Genomic DNA, 19996 nt, shown 5'->3' on the forward strand with positions numbered 1-19996 from the left:
CCCCGGCCCGACCCGGCCCCCATAAAAACGCCGGCCCCTGGCTTCCCCGCGACAAGAAACTTCCCGTCCCAGCGGCTCCGGCACCAGGTACTCGGGACCCCGGTCCCACGCGGCGCAGACCCGGGAGCAGCAGCCTCCGCGGGGGCCGCGCGACCCCCGAGGGAGAGGGCCCAGGGCGGGGGGGAGCCCGAGGGACGAGGGTCTGGCGGGGAGAGACTCGGAGGCGGGGTTCCGCGGAGTGGAGAGCGGGACGCGGTGGGGTCGCGGGGGAGGGAAAGCGCCGCCCGCCGTCTAGGTTTCGCTTTCCCAGAGCCTGGCCCGCCCCGCAGGGTCCGGCCTGCACCTACCGGCCTGGCCTGGACGCTGGTCCCTCGCCTGCGACTTCGTGTGCGCGCTGGCCACACCTGCAGTCACACCTGCAGCCCTTCTGCCAGGAGAGCCACAAAAGCCCTCGGTCCACACCTGTGACCCCAGCCCCCGTGACACTGGGCCACGCGGCCTGGCTTCTACAGCGACTGGAGCGTCATCCTCCGGTTTAACACCTGACCGCCGTCTAGCCGCCCGCAGAGGGAGCGATGGCCTGGGCTTCGGAGAGGTGAGAGCCCCGCCCGCCCTCTCCAGGCGCCCGCCCGGAGCGCCCCGCTGCCCGCCCTGACTCCCCGCGGCCCGGCACCCACAGGGCGGCCCCACGCGTGCTGTTCGGAGAGTGGCTCCTTGGGGAGGTCAGCAGCGGCCGCTACGAGGGGCTGCGGTGGCTGGATGAGGCCCGCACGCGCTTCCGCGTGCCCTGGAAGCACTTCGGGCGCAAGGACCTGAGCGAGGCGGACGCGCGCATCTTCAAGGTGGGACCCCGCCCCGACCCGCCCCGGATGGGAGGGCGCACCCGCGGGCCGCGCCCACGTCCTCTGTCCCCTCTCCAGGCCTGGGCCGTGGCCCGCGGCAGGTGGCCCCCTGGCAGCAGCGGAGGTGACCAGCCGCCCTGCGAGGCTGCGGAACGCGCCGGCTGGAAAACCAACTTCCGCTGCGCCCTGCACAGCACGCGTCGCTTTGTGATGCTGCAAGACAACTCGGGGGACCCCGCGGACCCCCACAAGGTGTACACCCTCAGCCAGGACCTGGGCTGCCGAGGTGAGCGACGCTGGCATTCATCCCAAGTAGGGAAGGGGCACATTCCCGGTCAGATGTGTAGTTTTAGAAGCTGCTCTGGGAGAGGCTGCCAGCAGCCCCAGGACAGGGGGAGCCCCACCTCCTCAGGCCGCAGCCCTAAGGGTTCACAGCCGGGAAGCTGGTGGGGCTGCTCCGGGCTGTGGCTGTCTCTCTGGTCTCGGGGCCTAACCCCTGCCCCTTCCTCCCTCAGAAGGCCCAGGCACTGACCGGACGCAGGCAGAGGCCCCCATGGCCACCCCACCGTCCCAGGTAGTCTCCTCTCTGCCTGCCTCTCCTCCCGCCAGGCCAGGGAGCTGCGCAATGCTGAGCCTGACTTTTCTCTGCAGGCTGGGCCCCCAGGGCCATTCCTAGCACAAGGAGATGCTGAACTCCAAGCCCCAAGCCTCCTCCCTGCCCCAGCGGGAGACCAGCAGGACCTCCTGCTTCAGGCAGTGTGGCAGAGCTGCCTGGGGGGCCATCTGCTGACAGCGTCATGGGGGGCAGATCCAGTCCCAGCTGAGGCTCCTGGAGAGGGACTGAACGAGCTTTCCCAGACTGGGGGCTGTGCTGGAGGTGTGAGCAGTGGAGCCCCAGGGAGAACGGGAGGGACCAGTGTCCCTGGACAGACGCTGGAGAAGGGGGAGTGGGGAGCGGGGAGCTGAACAGGAGGGGACCCCCGTTCCCACTGCCTGCCTTCCTCCTCAGACCCAGGGCTCCCTGCTGGGGAGCTGTTCAAGTGGGCAGCAGAGGCGACCCCAGGCCCCAGCCCCCAGCCCCCAGCCCTAACTGCAGGTGAGAGGCGTAGGGGTTGGGGGGCCTGGGGCACAGGGAGGGGGTGGGGATGAGGTGCCAGCATAAGATTTCCTTCTGGATACTACAGGCGAGACCACAGCCCCAGAGCCCCTGCCCCAGGCAGAGCCATACGTGGCCCACTCCCCAGGTGCCTGCACTGTGATGGGAGGTGAGTGCACCCTAGGAAGGGAGCAGCCTGTCCCCACCCACGCCCACTGCTCACAGCTTGGTCTCCATGCAGAGCCCAGCCCAGGGGTGCTGGATGTGACCATCACCTACAAGGGCCGCATGGTGCTGCAGCAGGTGGTGGGGCGCCCGAGCTGTGTGTTCCTGTACGGCCCCCCGGGCCCAGCCATCTGGGCCACAGACCCCCAGCCAGTGGCATTCCCCAGCCCTGCCGAGCTTCCGGACCAGAAGCAGCTGCGCTACACAGAGGAGCTGCTGCGGCACGTGGCCCCCGGGCTGCAGCTGGAGCTTCGGGGGCCGCAGTTGTGGGCCCGGCGCATGGGCAAGTGCAAGGTGTACTGGGAGGTGGGCGGCCCCCCAGGCTCGGCCAGCCCCTCCACCCCAGCCTGTCTGCTGCCTCGCAACTTCGACACCCCCATCTTCGACTTCAGAGTCTTCTTCCAAGGTCAGTGGGGCCCCTGCCTGGGGTGCTGTCTCCAGGGGTCCTGGGGAGCACCTGCCTCCGGGTGCTCAGCAGAGCCTCCTTCTGCAGAGCTGGTGGAGTTCCGGGCACGGCGCCGCTGCAGCTCCCCACGCTGCACCATCTACCTGGGCTTTGGCCAGGACTTGTCAGCCGGAAGACCCAAGGAGAAGAGCCTGGTCCTGGTGAAGGTGAGACCAGAGCCTCGGGGAGGGGCGGCCACGTGTCCAGGCCCACTGACAGACGCCTGATGCCCTCTGGCAGCTGGAGCCCTGGCTGTGCCGAATGTACCTGGAGGGCACGCAGCGCGAGGGGGTGTCTTCCCTGGACAGCAGCAGCCTCAGCCTTTGCCTGTCCAGCGCCAACAGCCTCTACGATGTCATCGAGGGCTTCCTCATGGAGCTGGAGCAGCCCGCCTAGAGCTGGCCGTGGCCACCCAGTCTAATAAAAATAGCCCCAGAACATGCTCTGGCGTCTTGGCTGGCGGGAAATCAGGTCCAGGCTGGACATGGGTGGGGCCCAGGGAGGGTGGCACCTCCGCAGCCTCCCTGCACACCAACTCACTTCTGTCTTCACCACACACATTACAGGCAATAACTGACTCAAAGAACTGAAGGCCCTTGAGAGGCAGGTGGCCCCCGCCAGCTGTGCAGAGGGGAGGGGCAGCACCTCCCATGCCCGACTCCCGTCGCCAGGCCTCAGGGCTGCCAGTGGTGCCCCGGGCCTCTGGGAGGCAGCTGTGCCGAGTGCAAACTAGAGCAACTATTGACAGGAGCACAACGTAGCTGGAGACAGAAAGTAAAGACCTTCCTAACCCAGAGACAGGTGCACACGCAGCTGCCGGCGGGAGGCCACCTAGAGATTTATCATGGACGCCCCCACCCCAGCCGCAGCCTCTCCCAGTCACCAAGTGCTTTACCTTCTAAGTATTAAGTCAATCAAGAAACTTCTAAAGATACTCCATTTTTGATAAATTAGAATGGAAACAGTGTATCTATAATATACATACAAAAGAGTCCAGTTTTCAACCGTGAGCGAGACAGGCGTGCGGACCAGGTGTCACCGCGGGAACGCGAGGGCAAGCGCGCTGGTGTCCCCAGTCTTCTGCCACTGCCAACAGAGCTCCGGGGCACGGCCTCAGCCCTCGGCGCCCTGGCTGGGCGGCTCCTCGCCGGACTCTGCCTTCTTGTGCCTGCGCATGTGCCGGTACTTGTCCACGTAAGCCTTCACCAGGTTGGCCACCTTCACGGGGTTGATCTCCCCACTCTTGCTGTGGCAGATCTGGAGAGAGAGAGGGCCCGTCACCCATCGTCCTCTCCCATCCAGAGGTTCTGGGCCACAGCCGGGGTACCTCACCTGCCCTGCACCAGGAGCAGGCCCTGGGTGCTGGCACGAATACAGATGGCAGCAGGGGCTGCCCCACTCACGTGAGAGCCCCATCCTGCTTGCTCTGCCACATCACAGGGCCACGGAGGGTCCCGCAGTGTCGGGGGAAGCATGAGACAGATCACCAGGTACCCACTCACCTCTGGGAGTCTTGTTTTCCTATCTGTAAGCTGAAGGTGGGCTGGGCAACTTTTTTTTTTTTTTTTTGAGACAGAGTTTCGCTCTTGTTACCCAGGCTGGAGTGCAACGGCGTGATCTCGGCTCACCGCAACCTCCGCCTCCTGGGTTCAGGCAATTCTCCTGCCTCAACCTTCCGAGTAGCTGGGATTACAGGCATGTGCCACCACACCCAGCTAATTTTTTTTTTATTTTTAATAGAAACAGGATTTCACCATATTGGCCAGACTTAAACTCCTGACCTCAGGTGATCTGCCCACCTCGGCCTCCCCAAGTGCTGGGAGGACAGGAGTGAGCCACCACGCCCGGCCTTAGGCAGTTTTAAGTATCTTAGAGCATAGCTGCATGTGCCTTGCAGGCACCGAAGCACCTCTTCCCTGAGCATCTGCCGGGGCAGCCCCAGGCCTGCAGCCAGGCTGTGGCAACGCAGACCCCTGACCTGGTTGGCTGACCTCAGACCCGCACTCACGGTTTCACCCCAAAGTCCGTGTCAATGAGACAGCACCGACCTGCCCGGGACCCAGAGCTCCCCCAGGCGCACGCGTGCACGGCCCACCTTCTGCACAGCCTTGCGCAGGATGTCCTTGTACTCCTCCTTGGTGACCTCCCTCTTCTGGTAGAAGGGCTTGATGGCCAGCTTCACCTCCTCCACTGCGCGCTCCTGCACCTGCAGCTTCTTCATGTACTAGAGGGGGCACGCAGTCATGCTGGACATGGCTGGGCAGGGGCCAGGAGACCCTCTGGCCACAGGCACTGTGGTTCTGGACACCCTTGCAGTTCAGAGGCACAAGGACCAACTTCTGCCCCTCAACTTTTTTTTTGAGATGGAGTCATGCGGTCGCCCAGGCTGGAGTGCAGTGGCGCAAACGTCTCACTGCAACCTCCACTTCCTGGGTGCAAGTGATTCTCCTGCCTCAGCCTCCTGAGCAGCTGGGATCACAGGTACCCGCCAACACGCCTGGCTAACTTTTGTATTATTTTTTAGTAGACATGGGGTTCTCTATGTTAGTTAAGCTGGTCTCCAACGCCTCACCTCCGGTGATCTGCCCGCCTGAGCCTCCCAAAGCGCTGGGATTACAGGCTGGAGTCACCAGGCCCGGCCAACAACTTTAGTTTCAAAACAAGACGGGAACATGGGGGAAGGGGAAGAGGCAGGACTCACCTCCTCCTTCTTGGTTTTCTCTGCAGCTGGCCTAGGAGTGGGGGCCTTCTCCTCTGAGTTGCTGGCTGCAGTGGCTTGACCGCCTGGCTCTGAGGCTGGGGTCAGGGCAGTGGGCACTGGGGCCAGGGTCTGTGCTGCCCCACAGCCCACCAGGGGCAGGCTCCCCTGCAGGATGAACTGGACTGTGGGCTGGCTGACCAGCGCACAGGGTGGGATGCTTGAGGACTGGGCCAGGGTCGGAGGCAGGCTGGGGCTGTAAACCTGGGAAGGACATGCCCCACTGAGCACAGGGCCTTACAACTGGCAGCCCTGTGCCCAGGAGCCATGAGGCCTCAGCTCCAGCCTGGTGTAGTGTGTGTGGCATGGGTGCCAGGCTACTGCCCACAGCCCACAACCCTCCAGCCCAGGCACCCACCTGAGAGGGGTCTGTGTCTGGAAACCCAGGCTCCGGAAGCACATGACCAGGAGGGGGTGGCTCAGAGAACACCTGCCTGACCCCTATGGGGGCCACGTCCTCCACATCCCAGGCTCCTTCTCGGGGCTTCTGTGGCCTGTGAAGTGGTGCCCCTGGGGGCCCGACAGACAGGGAGGTGGGTGCTTTGTGCCCACCCATGCCCAGAATGCTGCTCACAGCTGGAAAAATTCAGAAAAGCACCAGGAACAAAGACCACAGAGGAGCCCTCAGATCCACCCCCAGCAGCCAGGGGAGGGGAGACGTACGCCAGCTCCTAGCCACTGACCCTCTCTACCATGACCTGCTCGCCCCACCTGCAGGGAGACCCCGCCCCCACTATCCCACTCTTCCCTAGCCTCAGAAGCTCCCTTGTGGCGATCAGAGCCCTATCCACCCAGGGACCCTGTCCTCTACAGGGGTCGGAGTCACTAGGGGCCTATCCTGGACAGGGGCCGGGCCCCTACACCCTGTTCTCCGGGGGCTCTGTCCTGGATGGGGGCCAGGACCCTACAACCTACTGACTGGGGGAGCCTATCCTGGACAGGGGCCGGGATCCTAACCCTACTCACTGGGGGCCTGTCCTCAATGAGGTTCAGGGCCCTATTCTCTGGGGGCTCTGTCGTCAGTGGCGTCCGGGGCCCTACTCACGGGGGGCTCTGTCCTCGACAGGGGCACTGTTCTCCGACTCCTGCAGGTTCCAGGTGACCCGCTTCACCAGGGCTCTGGTCCGCAGCAGGGGCGTCTGCGAAACCACCTCCTCAGGCCCGGCCGCCTCCTGCACCGTCCCGCTCATGGTAGGGCCGTCCTCCTTCCCCACGGGCGCCACACCCAGGGAACTGGGAGCCTCAGTCTTCTCAGCCACGTGCAGCTCCTGGGGGTCCTCTGCCAGGGGTGGGGGCTGTGAAGCGTCTTCATCGTGCATCAGGGACACCTCCCTCTGGATGGCGGCCAGGCTGGCTGCAGGCAACGCAGGCTTCGGTGGGAGGTCACGCTCCGGGGAAGAGTCTGTGCTTTCGGGAGAAGGTGGTGAGCTCATGTCATCGAGCTGCATGAAAACAGCTTCATCTGAGAAATCGTCAAAGACGTGTCCCGCCTCCACAGAGTCGCCATAATCCAGATCGTCAGGCGCGCACTCGGCCACCACCTCCAGGACAGGTGGGGCCTGCAGGGGGACCTGGTCGGCCACAGCCACCTCCGGTGAGATAGGAGTTTCCACCAAGGCTGGCGACCTGGTTGGGAGGTCTTCCCGCACCGGCTCCCCCTGTGGAAGGGGTGCTGGGGACGCCTCCCTCACGGCTCCCTTCCTGTCTGGGGACCGGGAGCGGCTGCGGGGCGGCTTCTCGCGGGACCGTGGCCGCCTGTGCTCCCGCGCCCTGTGCTCTGAGCTTGGCGACTGGGACCTGCGCTTCCTCCTGTCTCGGGGCCGCGCCGCAGTCTCCTTCCGGTCCAGCCGCTCGCGGCTGCGCTCCCGCTGGTGCTTGTGCCTGCGGACCCTCTCCAGGCTGCTGGGCGGGGAGCACTCCCTTCCCCGAGGTCTGGACCCTGATCTCCGCTTCTTCCTCTTCCTGCTCTCACAGTGCTCGTAGGAAGAGCTGCCCGGGCTCCCCGAGCGGGACCGTGACGTCCTCCGGCTGCGGCCCCAGGGGCCCCGCCTGTGCTCCCGGCTCCTGTCCTTGGCTTTCTTCCTCTTGGCTCGCTCTCGGCTGCTGGAGCGGTCGCTGGAGGACCGCCGGCTCTTGGCCTTGGACCGCTGCCTCCTCAGGCGCTCCTCGCCCACCGATGGGGACCCTGACCTCGAGCTCCTGTCCCTGGATCCGGAGCGTGTCCTGGAGCGTGTCCGCCGGTGCTCCCTGGATGCTCTCTTCCTCTTGGCCTTCTTCCTGCTTCGGGAGCTGGACGTGGAGCGGGACCGGGAAGGTGGCCTGAGCTCCACGACCCGGTGGGTGGCTGCCTGCGGCACGTCCGGGCTGGGCGGGGCTTCCGGCTCCAGGACTGTCACACAGGTCACCGTCCGCTCCTCAGAGCCGAAGAAGGTGCTGCAAGACGCCCCATCGTCGTCCTCCCAGGGCTCTGGGGGGGACAGCCTCCGCGCCCGGGCAGCCAGGCCCTGCCTTTCCACGGGCTCCTCTGTGCCCGGCCCCTCTCGCTCTGTGTCAGAGGTCCGCTCGGCAGCCACCACGCCCCGGAGCTTGGACACGGTGGAGGATGGCCCAAGGGGGGGCTCGGGCTCCATCCCGAAGACGCTCTCCACCGTGTAGGAGGTGACGCAGCGCACAGCCTGAACCGTCTGGACCTTCGGACTGTTGATGGAGATGGTTCTCGTGATCTCAGAGGGCAGGAGGCCAGGGCCAGACCTCTCGGGGCTGCTGCTGGGGGCGCTGGAGTCAGAGCCGGTGGGGTCCGAGGGGTCGTAGACCTCGCTCCGCAGCTGCTTTGTCTTCTTGATGGAGAAGAGGGGCGAGGGGTTCTCCTTCCTCTGCTCCTTATTGTCCACGGGCCGGAACGTGTTACAGAAGCCAGGGCTGGAGAGTCGGCTGGAATGCGCCGTGTTTCCCGGAATATTGATCCGGAAGCTCTCAAAGGTCGACCCAACCCCTTTCCCTCTTGAGGATCCCAGCGGGGCCAAACTGCCATGGGAGCTGGGGGCTGGAGGCCGGGAGCTGCCTGTGTGCGTGCCAGGCTCCCGCGGGACCCTGCTGCTGGCCTCGCTCTCTGCCCGCGCACCTCGCTCCGGCTGCCCGGTGCCCTCCCTGCCAGTCAGCCGGCTGATACATGCGCTGGGGATCTCGATGCTCTGCCCGGGGGCCGGGGCCGTGGCCTGTCTGCTGATCTTTGGTATCCTGGGTAGCTCGGAGATGTCCACTCTTCTGGGAGGTGGTTTCAGGGGAGGCCCTGGCACCGCACTGCGAGATGGGGGGTTTGAATCTCTGCTGGAGATCTTGGACGCGGCAGAAGCAAGAGGCAAAGCGTGCCTGCTGGTGCCGCCGAACCGGGGGCTGTGACTGTGTCTCACGCCAGGCGCGCTCCCATTGGACCAGTTCCGAGCCTGAACCGGCCCAGGGGTTGCAGAGAAGTCCAGCCTCACAGGCGCGCCCGACGTGCGGGCGGGGGTGCCTTGACAGCTGAGCCCCGTGCCCTGTGGCCTACTTCCCGAGGGGCCTTGAGCCTGGCTCCCTGAGGGCAAAGCTCTGGGCTGCAGGCAGTCCTTGGACCCTTCTTCCCCTGTGGACAGACCACCTGAATTTCGCTGAAAAGAAACTGGAGCTAAAAAACAAAGAAATTAATGGCGATCGTTTCCCACCTGCTCTTCGTAAATGCTAGTGGTTTAACTTTTATCACAACTGGTTTTCCGCAAGGTCGTGCGCTTTAAACTCCCATCTGCCTTTTGAGGTGGACACCTCGCCTTTCCACACCTGGAGAAAGAGCTGCTTCAACAGCCACACTGTGGATGACAACGTGCAGTGCCCGAGGCCGTTAGGACACGGTATTCACCAGGGGCGGGGCGGTGCCCCGTTAGGACACGGTATTCACCAGGGGCAAGGCAGCACCCCATTAAGACATATTCACCAGGGGCGGGCAGTACCCCCGATACGAAATGATATTACCCAGGTACTAGGGGCCATACCCTGCAGCTGTGGGGCTCAGTAAGAAGTCGGGGCTAATTGGGAAACTGCTCAAGGGAAATAAATGGAGAAAAATGGCTGAGCAATGGTTCCCCCACTTCAGTTACATTTGCTGTCACTGAGACACGGGCTGAGTCCTTGGGAGCAGGCTGAGGACCAGAAGCCCAGAGAGAGGCAGCTAGCTGTGCAAGGGGAGGCACATGACCGTGTTGGGGTGAGCACTGGGGTCAGGTGGGCAGCCATGTCAGGAGGAAGTGGGCGGCCGTGTTGGGGGAGGCGCTCACCTGCCCTCTTGGCACTGAGGGAGCCGTCACGGTGGATGATGACGTCACTGCTGCCCAGCATCAGGAGACTCTGGCCCGACAGGATGCTGCCCAGCAGGTCGGGCACTGGCTCCTCCTCCACGTCTGGCTCTGGCACCGCCGCAGGGAGATGCCTCCTGTGGGCACAGACCCGAAGCCCTGCCATAACTACCTCTCACGGCCCATGGGCTGGTACCCAGGCAGAGTACTGCTGCAGGCGGGAGTCGGAGAGGGTGGGGCTGGACCAGGCCTGTGCCTCTCCCACAGTCCTGCTCCAGATGCTGTTTTGAGAAGAGGTGCCCCCACAGACCTCCCAGGGGGAAGGAGGAAGCCCCACCTCTCAGCCCTGTCTCCAGGGAAACCAGGTGTTTCTGGGAGAAGTCACCTCGGATGCCTTGGCCACACCCCACCACCAGGTGGGAGAGGGCAGACAAGCATCTTTACCTGTTTTGTTGGTTTGGGTTAATTTTTTTCTTGTGCCAAAACAGAACTGGCCAAGAGGTGACCTCTGTTGACAGCCTTACCAGGGCCCCTGCTCCTGCGTGAGGCGGGGTCCCTGTGCTGGTGGCTCTCAGGCCGGGGTGGGGGCAGAGGGGCCATCTCTCGGAGCTGCAGCAACCCCAGTCCATGCTCGCGGGCAGGCCGTGGCCTCCATGCAGGATGCGCTGGGCACTGCCTTAGGCTAGAGCTCCCTGACGAGTGTGACGGCTGAGGGGAGGTGCTGAGGCCACCCAGGACCACGGAGACCCAGACTGTCATGGCCACACCCTGGAGCCCCCAGCTGCAGCCCCACTGCCACCCCCACCTCCCCAGAAGCCTCTGCCCTCACACACCTGGAAAGCCCCACGGAGACAGGCCTGGCCACAGGCTGGTGGGACTGCAGGGCTGACCGGGACAGCGCCCGTCTCTTGGCACTCAGCGGGGAAAGGGGGTTTGCAGAAAGCTCTTCACTGCTAGAGGGAAGGACATAGGCCAAAGGGCACAGGTGACTCCCAGCTCCCAGAACCCCAGCCCAGGGAGACAGCACTGAGGAGGATGGCCGAGCACTGGCCATGGCAGCACACGTGGTTCAGGACACACGGCCCACCTGCACCGAGTGTGGCGGCGGAAGGAACGGCCACCCTCATAGACAGGAACCCTAAGGCCTCCGCGTGCACCTCGGGCCCCATACACACAGGTGTGATGGGAGGAACGGCCATCCTCACTCAAAAACACGAACCCTAAGGCCTCCGCGCGCACCTCAGAACCCTGTGGCCACAGCCCCCATGGAGAGGAGTGGGTGCCCATGCAGGACCATCCCCAATCCGGTCACCTGTCGAAGGGGTCCAGCTCATAGGGGTCTCCAAAAAGAGACAGAGAGGCAGCTCCAATGTCCGCTCGCAGCAGCCCCAGGGAGGGTTCCGCCGGCTTGAACACTGACGGAATGCAGGTGCTGTGAACAGGCCTGCCGAGGCCCAGCGTCCGCGCGATTCGGGAACGAGTGGTGGTGACTTCACTCTGAATCCAGTAACAAAGAACAAGATTAACAGACAAGCAGGAAGGACATCTAAAACCGCTCTACAAATGCCACGCCAAGGCTTCAACAGCTACAGCAAGCGTGAAGGAGGGTGAGTACTGAGCCAAAGCCAACGGGCTTCACACACACCCATCGTGACCACCACAGGCAGACCCAACGCCGCACACGCCCACCGCGGACCGGCTTCGCACGCACTCATCGTGACCACAGGCAGACCCAACGCCGCACAGGCCCACCGCGGACCGGCTTCGCACGCACTCATCGTGACCACAGGCAGACCCAACGCCGCACAGGCCCACCGCGGACCGGCTTCGCACGCACTCATCGTGACCACAGGCAGACCCAACGCCGCACAGGCCCACCGCGGACCGGCTTCGCACGCACTCATCGTGACCACAGGCAGACCCAACGCCGCACAGGCCCACCGCGGACCGGCTTCGCACGCACTCATCGTGACCACAGGCAGACCCAACGCCGCACAGGCCCACCGCGGACCGGCTTCGCACGCACTCATCGTGACCACAGGCAGACCCAACGCCGCACAGGCCCACCGCGGACCGGCTTCGCACGCACTCATCGTGACCACAGGCAGACCCAACGCCGCACAGGCCCACCGCGGACCGACTTCACAAGCAGACATTCAGTGAAAACTCACAAAGAGGGAAACAAAAAATTCAACTGATAACTGACAGCAAAACCCCTTAAAACTCGGGCATGCTGGCTCGCACCTGTAATCCCAATAATCTGGGGGGCCGAGGCAGACAAATCATTTGAGGCCAGTTGAAGACCAGCCTGGCCAACATGGCAAAACCCCATCTCTACTAAAAATACAAAATTAGCCAGGCATGGTGGCGCATAACTATAAGCCCAGTTACTCGGGAGGCTGAGGCAAAAGAATTGCCTGAGGCCGGGCACGGTGGCTCACACCTGTAATCCCAGCACTTTGGGAGGCCAAGGCAGGTGGATCATGAAGTCAGGAGATTGAGACCATCCTGGCCAACATGGTGAAATCCCATCTCTACTAAAACCTTAGCTGGGCATGGTGGTGGGTGCCCGTAGTCCCAGCTACTCAAGAGGCGGAGAATTGGACCCAGGAGGTGGAGGTTGCAGCGAGCCGAGACTGCACCACCAAACGTCAGCCTGGCAACAGAGCGAGACTCCATCTCAAAAAAAAGGATCACTTGAACCTGGGAGGCGGAGGTTGCAGTGAGCCAAGATCATGCCATTGCACTCTAGCCTGGGCAACAAGAGGGAAACTCCATCTCAAAACAACCAACCAACCAAAAACACCCCTATGATGTGGTTTTACACAAATGTGTATTATGTTTACTTAGTAGGAAATGAGTAACAATCTTGAGTATCAATTCACATAAAGGTGCAGCAGACTTGGTGCTCACACCTGTAATCCCAGCACTTTAGGAGGCTGAAGCGAATGGATTATGAGGTCAAGAGATTGAGGACCATCCTGGCCAAGAGGGTAAACCCCGTCTCTACTAAAAATTCAAAAATTAACTGGCTGCAGTGGAGCGCGCCTATAGTCCCAGCTACTCAGGAAGCTGAGGTGGGGGGATCACCTGAGCCTGGGGAGGTGGAGGCTGCAGGGAACCAGGATCACGCCACTGCACTTCAGCCTGGGCCACGGAGTGATACCCTGTCTCAAAAAACCAAACAGATTCAGCAAACACCTGAACAATTTCTGCAATTCAGGTTTTTATACATTAAAATGTTAAGTGTGCAGTCTGTGAGTGGATGAGGTGACAGACTTAGTCCTGGGCTGAGCACCACGCACGTGCACACAGAACAACACATCACCCTCCACCCTGTAGACATGGACAGTTATCAAGGAGCAACTAAACACACATATTGGTAAATGCCTGGTCGGGGATTCTGGATGAAAAGGGCCCAGGACACCAAAAGCCACAACATATACCAAGGAGGCCACTCCTAGGGCCCAGCGAGGGTAGGTCAGAGGAGGTGGACGGGGCCTGCCAGACACATGTCACTCCTCAGAGCCAGGCTGGGCAGGCCTGCCTGAAACCCGCAGCTGCTCTGCTCCAGGTGGCTTCTGCCAGAGGGCCTTGCACCAGCTGGGCTCACGCCTGGCTCCCTGACCAGCTAATGGCTGCAGGAAGGTTCCTGGGGACACACCCGTCAGTGTGCCCAGCTCAGCGTGCCTTAGGAACCAGCTGGCCTCAACCCCACTTAAGTCTGTGCTATAAAAATGTTGATTTCCATCAGCAAATCACTGAGTAAATACAGAAACGAAGTGAAGCGGATGAGCCCTGCTCGGAAACCACACGCAGGTGCTGAGGCTGGCAGAAGGCTTGGGCACTGCTGCCCAGTTCTCACCTTCACCCTTGTCCCTTTCCTTTTCTTCACTCGATGCTGGCGTTTCTTAGATCTTGTCGCTGAGCCTTTACTTTTTGCAGATGGTCTGGACGGGGTTTTCCTTCTTCCCGGCACTTTCTTCCGTCTTCCTAGAGAGAAGTTGTTAAAGCCTGTGCTTCTCTGTGCTGGGGCCTCCCTCCCACCCCATTCCTGTGAGTCTAGCCCAGAGAACGAAGCCCAAGGAGCCAGTACGGAGGGACCACACGCGCTGGCTTCGATTTTTTGAGACAGGAGCTTGCTCTGTCACCCAGGCTGGAGTGCAGGGGCGTGATCTCAGCTCATGGCAGCCTCAAACTCCTGGGCTCATCTATTCTCCCACATCAGCCTCCCCAGTAGCTGGGACTACGGGCATGCAACACCGTGCACGGCTAATTTTTGTATAGCTATGGCTTAGCCATGTTGCCAGGCTGGTCTCTGGGCTCAAGCAATCGACCCGCCCCAGCCTCCCAAAGTGCTGGGATTACAGGCTACTCAGGGGGCTAAGGCATGAGAATTGCTTGAGCCTCAAAGGCAGAGGTTGCAATGAACTGAGAACATGCCACTGCACTCCAGCTTGGGCAAGAGTAAGACCCCGTCTCAAATAAATAAATAAAAAGAACGTGTCCCTATGGGGGAGAGAAAGGAAATGAGCAGCATCTAAGTAAGAACAGAGCCTGACTTCCCTGAGTGTACCACTAAATATCTTACTAATTATGGAACAGGGTCGGGCACCATGGCTTATGCCTGTAATCCCAGCACTTTGGGAGGCCGAGGCGGGCAGATCCCTTGAGGTCAGGAGCTCGAGACCAGCCTGGCCAACACGGTGAAACCCCGTCTCTACTGAAAATACAAAAATTTGTCAGGCGTGGTGGCAGGCACCTGTAATCCCAGCTACTTGGGAGGCTGAGGCTGGAGAATCACTCGAGCCCAGGAGATGGAGGCTGCAGTGAGCCGAGATCACATCATTGCCCTCCAGCTACAGAATGAGACTCTCTCTCAAAAAAAAAAAAAAAAAAAAGAAAAATAAAAATTATGAAACAAAACTAAATTAAACAGCAAGCACCGACAGTGGAAAGCAAAAGGGAACACCCTACTTCTGTGTCCCCACACCCCAGGAAGCCCAGCAGGGAGGTAGCTACCAATAAGACAGAAAAGTTGAACCCTCGAGGCACAGACCATGAAAACACATCCAAGGTATTTAAACTGTGAGTTTATCACACTGCTAAAACTGGTAGACACAGGAAAGGGCTGTCCACGCCGCCGCCCCACCAGCCAGCCGCACGAGCACTGGGGGATGGCAAGCTTCTCCTCAAAGACGGTTCCCGAGAATCTAAGCAACGCCAGCCCTGAAGCCTGGACCATGTCAGTGAGATCCTGGGAACCCTGAGCACTGGCAGCCACTGCTGCTAACAGTGGCCCTGTGACAGAACACCCCCAGGGTCCCTTGCAAACACAAAAGTGAACAAACTGAACTCCACAGGGTGCAGGAGGCGAAGCCAGACCTACTAACAATGAATGACCAACCATCTAGATTTGGTCTCTGAATTCCAATTCTCACTTAAAGGAACAAGTGCTTCCTAGACGAGGACCCCAGGCACAGAAGAGGCCACACGAGGCGCACACCGCCGCCAACACCCATCACCCGAGTGCGACAAAGCGCGGCGGCGTCTGGCTCTGGGCACGGCCGCCAGGACGCAGGGCCAGCGGAGTTCACAGAAGGGCTTCCAGCTCCTTGAGGCGCCTCCACGTGCCCAATGGTAGGCAAAAATAAAACCCAGGGGTTGAGGGTTACCGAGAGACTGGGGAATTGCCAGAGCTCTCCTGTGTTGCCAATGGATTAGAAACTGGCGCAGTGACCTTGGAGAACGGTTTGGCAACTCTCTCTAGAGTCAAACGCACATTTACCGGATGAGCCAACGGCTCTACTCCTCTGCATTGCCCACAAAACGAACTGTGCTACGACAGCCACAGCAGCTTTATTCTTAATACCCTGACACTCAAAACAACCCAAACACCCATCAACAGGACAAATTGTGCTATATTCATACAATGAAATAGTTCTCAGTAGTAGCCACAGACACAGATAATTGGAGATTCCCAGAATGCTGCGCTGAGCAGAAGCAGCAGCAAGCCGGAGCCCCCGCACCGGACGCACGGACGCCGAGTCCTCCGGAGCCCGAGGGCCAGCACGACTGACACAGCGATGCACATGGCCGCAGGGCTGCTGTGGGCCGGAAGCGTGGTCTGTGACTGTGCTCGTGCTGGCTGGAGCGGAAGTTGGATTTGTCAGACCTAGAACTACAAACTACAGCGGGTGCATCTACCTAATAAGAATACATGCTTCAGCCAGCGCGGTGGCTCCTGCCTGAAATCCCAGCACTATGGGAGGCTAAGGTGCGTGGATCACCTGAGGTCAGGAGTTCTAGACCAGGCTGGCCAACACGGTGAAATTCTGTCTCTACTAAAAATTCAAAAAACAGCCAGGTGTGGTGACGGACGCCTGTAATCCCAGATACTCGGGAGGCTGAGGCAGGAGGATGGCTTGAACCCAGAGGCAGAGGTTGCTGTGAGCTGGGATCATACCACTGCACTCCAGCCCAGGAGAGAGAGAGACTGTCTCAAAAAAAAAAAAAAAGAAAAAAAAGTACATATGCTTCAATAATCACAATTCTAATCACAGAGTAGAAACCCTGAGTAAACCGGGAGCCCAGGAGTCCACAGTGACTTCAGTCACCGCCACAGGGGAAGACAGAACGCTCTTTCTGAGGGCCACATCCACAGGGGCGCACGAGCGCCAGGGAGCGTCTGACAATCTAGTCTCGATGGCTCTCCCCAGGAGCTGCTGTCAATTCAAGGGACGATAAGTAACTTCACAGTGGACCTCTGCTCACCAAGTCAACAAAGTTAACCAGCACTGGGACAAAACTGAAACTCAGAGAAAAGGACTGGAAACCTGAACGGGGCAGAAGCAAGACAAGCCGCTGAACTGTGGATCTCAACTCTGCTGGCACGGAAAAGCCCAGCCCCAGGCGGCATCAGGGGTGTATTCTGACACACACAGCACAAGTAACAAGACTACCTCCATAATCCTTAGGAAGCAATCCTTCCAAAAAGCAGAGGGGAACAATCTGGGAAGGCTGGCATCACCCTGGCACAATGCCAGAGGCAGCGAGGTCACAGACTTGCAGGTCAGACCCACACCTCCCGGCCTTGGCGGGCTCGTGTCATGTTTCCTTTTCAGCTGAGAAAATTAAGTTGCAGAAAGAAGAAACAGAAATGCCCACAGCCCTGGCTGCGAGGGAAGCAATGACTGGACCTGGGGCGTGGGCCCCCCGAGGGGCTGCAGAGAGTCCCTCCCACCAGGCTTACTTGTCCTCCTCTTTCGTCGGGCGGGAGTGCGCGGTGTCAGGGGGCGCCGATACACGGCGGTGCTCAGGCCGGTCGCCACGGCCTCAATGGCCTCGTCCAGCAGAGAAGACTCAAGGGGCCCCGGTGTGTGCTACAGGGAAAGGGGTGGTGCCATCAGGGTCCCTTGTGGCCTCAGCCAGGCCAGCACAGACCCCAAATGGAGCCCAAATCACAGCCCACAATGGCAGCCAGAGAGGCATGACACCCCCACTGGCCACCCGCAGCAGCAGACCGGCCCGGCCTTCTTCTCCCCTGCCACAGAGGCTGCTGAGCACTCCCACAGGGGCAAGGCTAGGACTGCCCAGGTCAGCGGGCCCGGGAGGGCTCTGGGAGGCCAGCTCAGGGCCAGAATGGAGGTCAGGGTCAGGCAGACTCAGAGGATGGTGGAGTTCTTGGAGGAAGAAGGGCACGGTGCGGAGCTCAGAGAAGTCCTGAGAGCTGGACTCCTGCACAGGTGTGCGGGTGGTGTGCGGGAGGGACGAGGAAGGGGCAGGCCGGCGGGGGACAGGCAGGCGTTCGGGTGGTGTGCGGCACGGAAGAGGGCACGGGCAGGCGGGTGGGGAGCAGACAGAATCCCAGGAGCACGGGGAGAGCACCGGTCACTGTGGTGGGGGTGTCGCAGTGCTGGGGAGAGCACTGGACAGGAACAGCCTTCCCAGTCACTCCAAATTCCACGTTATGCTTGCCAAGCGCACACTGCAGACGCCCAGAGCCCAGACCCTCCTGCTTGTCCACTGCTTAGAGCAGGTGTCCCCAAACTGTGGCCCCCAGGCCATTTATCTGGCCCCCGCCGCACTTCAGGAAGGGGCACCTCTTTCATTGATGGTCAGTGAGAGGAGCACAGTATGTGGCGGCCCTCCGACGGCCTGAGGGACAGTGAACTGGCCCCCTGTGTAAAAAGTTTCGGGGACGCCTGGCTTAGAGAAAGGCAGCTGTGAGGACAGAGGCTGCAGAGCGCGCCTGAAGCCGAACACCAGCTTTAGTGCAAGAGGAAGGCGCTGGCACGGGGCCCGGGGAGCAAGGGGGGTTTCTCAGAGCCCCCACCCCCGGGCCAGGCCTCACTTGCCCCTCAGCACACAGACTCCAGCCCCACCTTGGGGTGCCCCCACCTGCTCCCCTCAGCAGGCCGATGAACACAGCCACTGGGGCTGGGCAGATCCCACACTGCACCTACCTGCACCGCTGAGACCATGCGGGGCAGCAGGGGCTCTGGGACAGGCGTTGGGGCTGGGCCACCCACCTGGACACTCCTGGCCGTGGAGATCCGGTTCCGGTTCACCGTAGCTCTCACTCTCTCACTCTGCCGTGTCCTGGCAATCGCCCGGGTCCTACCTGCTCGAGGCCGAAGCCTGCTGGTGGTGGGCACCACATCAGCCAAGAGCAGGGAGACCTCTTCCTCACTCACGGGACCTGCATCTGGGAAGAACCACCAGGGCTGACGTTCCGCACGCACAGACCACACGCCTCCCCCCACAGCTGCTGGCCACGCAGCAGCCCCAGCTTGGGCTGACCTGTGCACAGGACACAGGGATTCTCATCAAGCGTGGTGCTCCTAACCCTGAGGGCCGGAAGCCCCCAGCCAACGGACCCCACACACAACCCCGAGAAGATGAGCCCCCAACAGACAGCCCTAGATGTCCTCCCCAAGCCTCAGCCGACCCCCACCCCAAGGCCCTTCCCTGGGATGGCAGAGCAGACAGCGGGGTCTAAGTGTGCCTTGGGATGGAAGCAGGGTCCTTACCAGCGGCAAGGACACCGGGGGCGGCACATTCTGGGCAGAACCACTCGTCCACCGGCACTTCCTGGAGAGGGGGGTCCAAGCATTCCATGTGGTACCTACAGGAGCAAGTGGGGCCAGAGCGTCCGGATGCTGTTCGCGCCATCCCCAAACCTCTCAACAAGGGGACCTCAAAGCAGGCCTCCAGCTGCACCCATGTCTGCGATGCTCTCTGATGGGCTTACCTGCACCTTCCACATGCGTAAGTAGAAGCCCTAACCCCCAATGCGACAGCAGGAAGAGATGGAGCCTTTAAGGAGGTAGCTGAGGCTGAACGAGGTTGTGGAATAGGTGTCTGCAGAGGAGCAAGACACCAGAAGAGCACAGAGGGAAGGCCAGGTGAGGACACAGCGGGGAGGCGGCGTGTGTCAGCCAGCAAGAGGGGCCTCTGCGGGAGCCAGTCTGCTGCTATCTCAGACCTCCAGCTTCCAAAACCAAGAAAAGGAAGACCTGTGGTATGCGCTGCCCAGCCTGTGGTTCCTGACAGCAGCTGAGCTGACGACGACACCCGCCCAGGGCCCAGCCCACACCCAGCGGCGGACGGTGGCTCACGCTGAGCTCCTGCGGCAGGTGCTGCCTGGGGGTCCCCTCCCAGAGGCTTCTCACCCACCCTCACTCACAGGGTTTCACGTGGCGCCCATCACAGCAGGCTAACAAAAAAGGTAAAGATTTCTTTGCCGCAAGTGAACGACTTTTTAATTGTTTCTATCAAGCCTTCCAGGAAGTTAGTGTGGGAAGTGTTGCCACTGGGATGAGATATCTGTGCCCTCCAAGCAGCCGAGACTCGGCAGTCTGTGCCAAGATTCTTGAAAGGATCCCAAAGACCCCAGACAGCCCTGAGCAAGGCACAAACAAACAAGGGAAGGGAGCCAAGCTGGTACTTCACTGAAAATGGAGCCTGAAGTCAACTGAACTTACGCTTACTAATCACGGTGCTGAACTGCTCTAGGATCTAAAATACGAGATTTGTTTTAAACAAGAGTAAACGCACTCCTTCACAAATCCTGCACCTATGAGGTGTCCGTGGTGCGGCCCTCGCTGAGGCCTCACACAAGAAAGACGGGAGACAGATACGCAAGAAGACAAGCAGACTCCCCAGGGAGCGCGGCACACGCTGCCGGGGCAGCCCCGAGGACGGGGTGGGAGGGAGCGGCTGTGAAGAACCCTAACTAGATCCGTCCTAACATTTGCTCTTACACAAGTTCTCCAGAGGGCAAAGGCAAGAACTGAACAGTGCATT

The 19996-nt window shown here is 61.0% G+C and overlaps 2 protein-coding genes across 7 annotated transcripts in view; one reads left to right on the forward strand and one right to left on the reverse strand.

Moving 5' to 3' along the window:
• The first annotated feature begins 506 nt into the window (after positions 1-506).
• IRF7 (interferon regulatory factor 7) lies at positions 507-3046 on the forward strand. The gene is made up of 10 exons (XM_039470694.2): positions 507-595; positions 680-842; positions 921-1128; positions 1358-1416; positions 1494-1719; positions 1852-1938; positions 2027-2107; positions 2180-2569; positions 2657-2775; positions 2849-3046. The coding sequence occupies exons 1-10, from the start codon at positions 576-578 to the stop codon at positions 3002-3004; spliced, it is 1509 nt and encodes a 502-aa protein (XP_039326628.1). The 5' UTR covers positions 507-575; the 3' UTR covers positions 3005-3046.
• A 485-nt stretch (positions 3047-3531) lies between these two features.
• Positions 3532-19996, reverse strand: part of PHRF1 (PHD and ring finger domains 1) — a 35855-nt gene continuing 19390 nt past the window's right edge. For 4 of the 6 annotated variants that reach the window (XM_074401891.1, XM_039470687.2, XM_039470686.2 and 1 more), the window contains exons 7-18: positions 18721-18815; positions 18220-18395; positions 16941-17070; positions 13554-13681; positions 11001-11185; positions 10522-10641; positions 9671-9825; positions 6412-9027; positions 5725-5876; positions 5310-5570; positions 4704-4832; positions 3532-3865 (exon numbers count right to left, since the gene is read on the reverse strand). In XM_074401891.1, the coding sequence (XP_074257992.1) occupies positions 3722-3865; positions 4704-4832; positions 5310-5570; positions 5725-5876; positions 6412-9027; positions 9671-9825; positions 10522-10641; positions 11001-11185; positions 13554-13681; positions 16941-17070; positions 18220-18395; positions 18721-18815 (4291 nt within the window). In that variant the 3' untranslated portion in view covers positions 3532-3721. The remainder of the gene's footprint in view (positions 3866-4703; positions 4833-5309; positions 5571-5724; positions 5877-6411; positions 9028-9670; positions 9826-10521; positions 10642-11000; positions 11186-13553; positions 13682-16940; positions 17071-18219; positions 18396-18720; positions 18816-19996) is intronic. The other 2 variants (XM_010331189.3, XM_010331190.3) reach the window with 1 other exon arrangement.

This window comes from Saimiri boliviensis, chromosome 6, assembly GCF_048565385.1.
Source record: "Saimiri boliviensis isolate mSaiBol1 chromosome 6, mSaiBol1.pri, whole genome shotgun sequence".
NCBI classification, from domain to species: Eukaryota; Metazoa; Chordata; class Mammalia; order Primates; family Cebidae; genus Saimiri; species Saimiri boliviensis.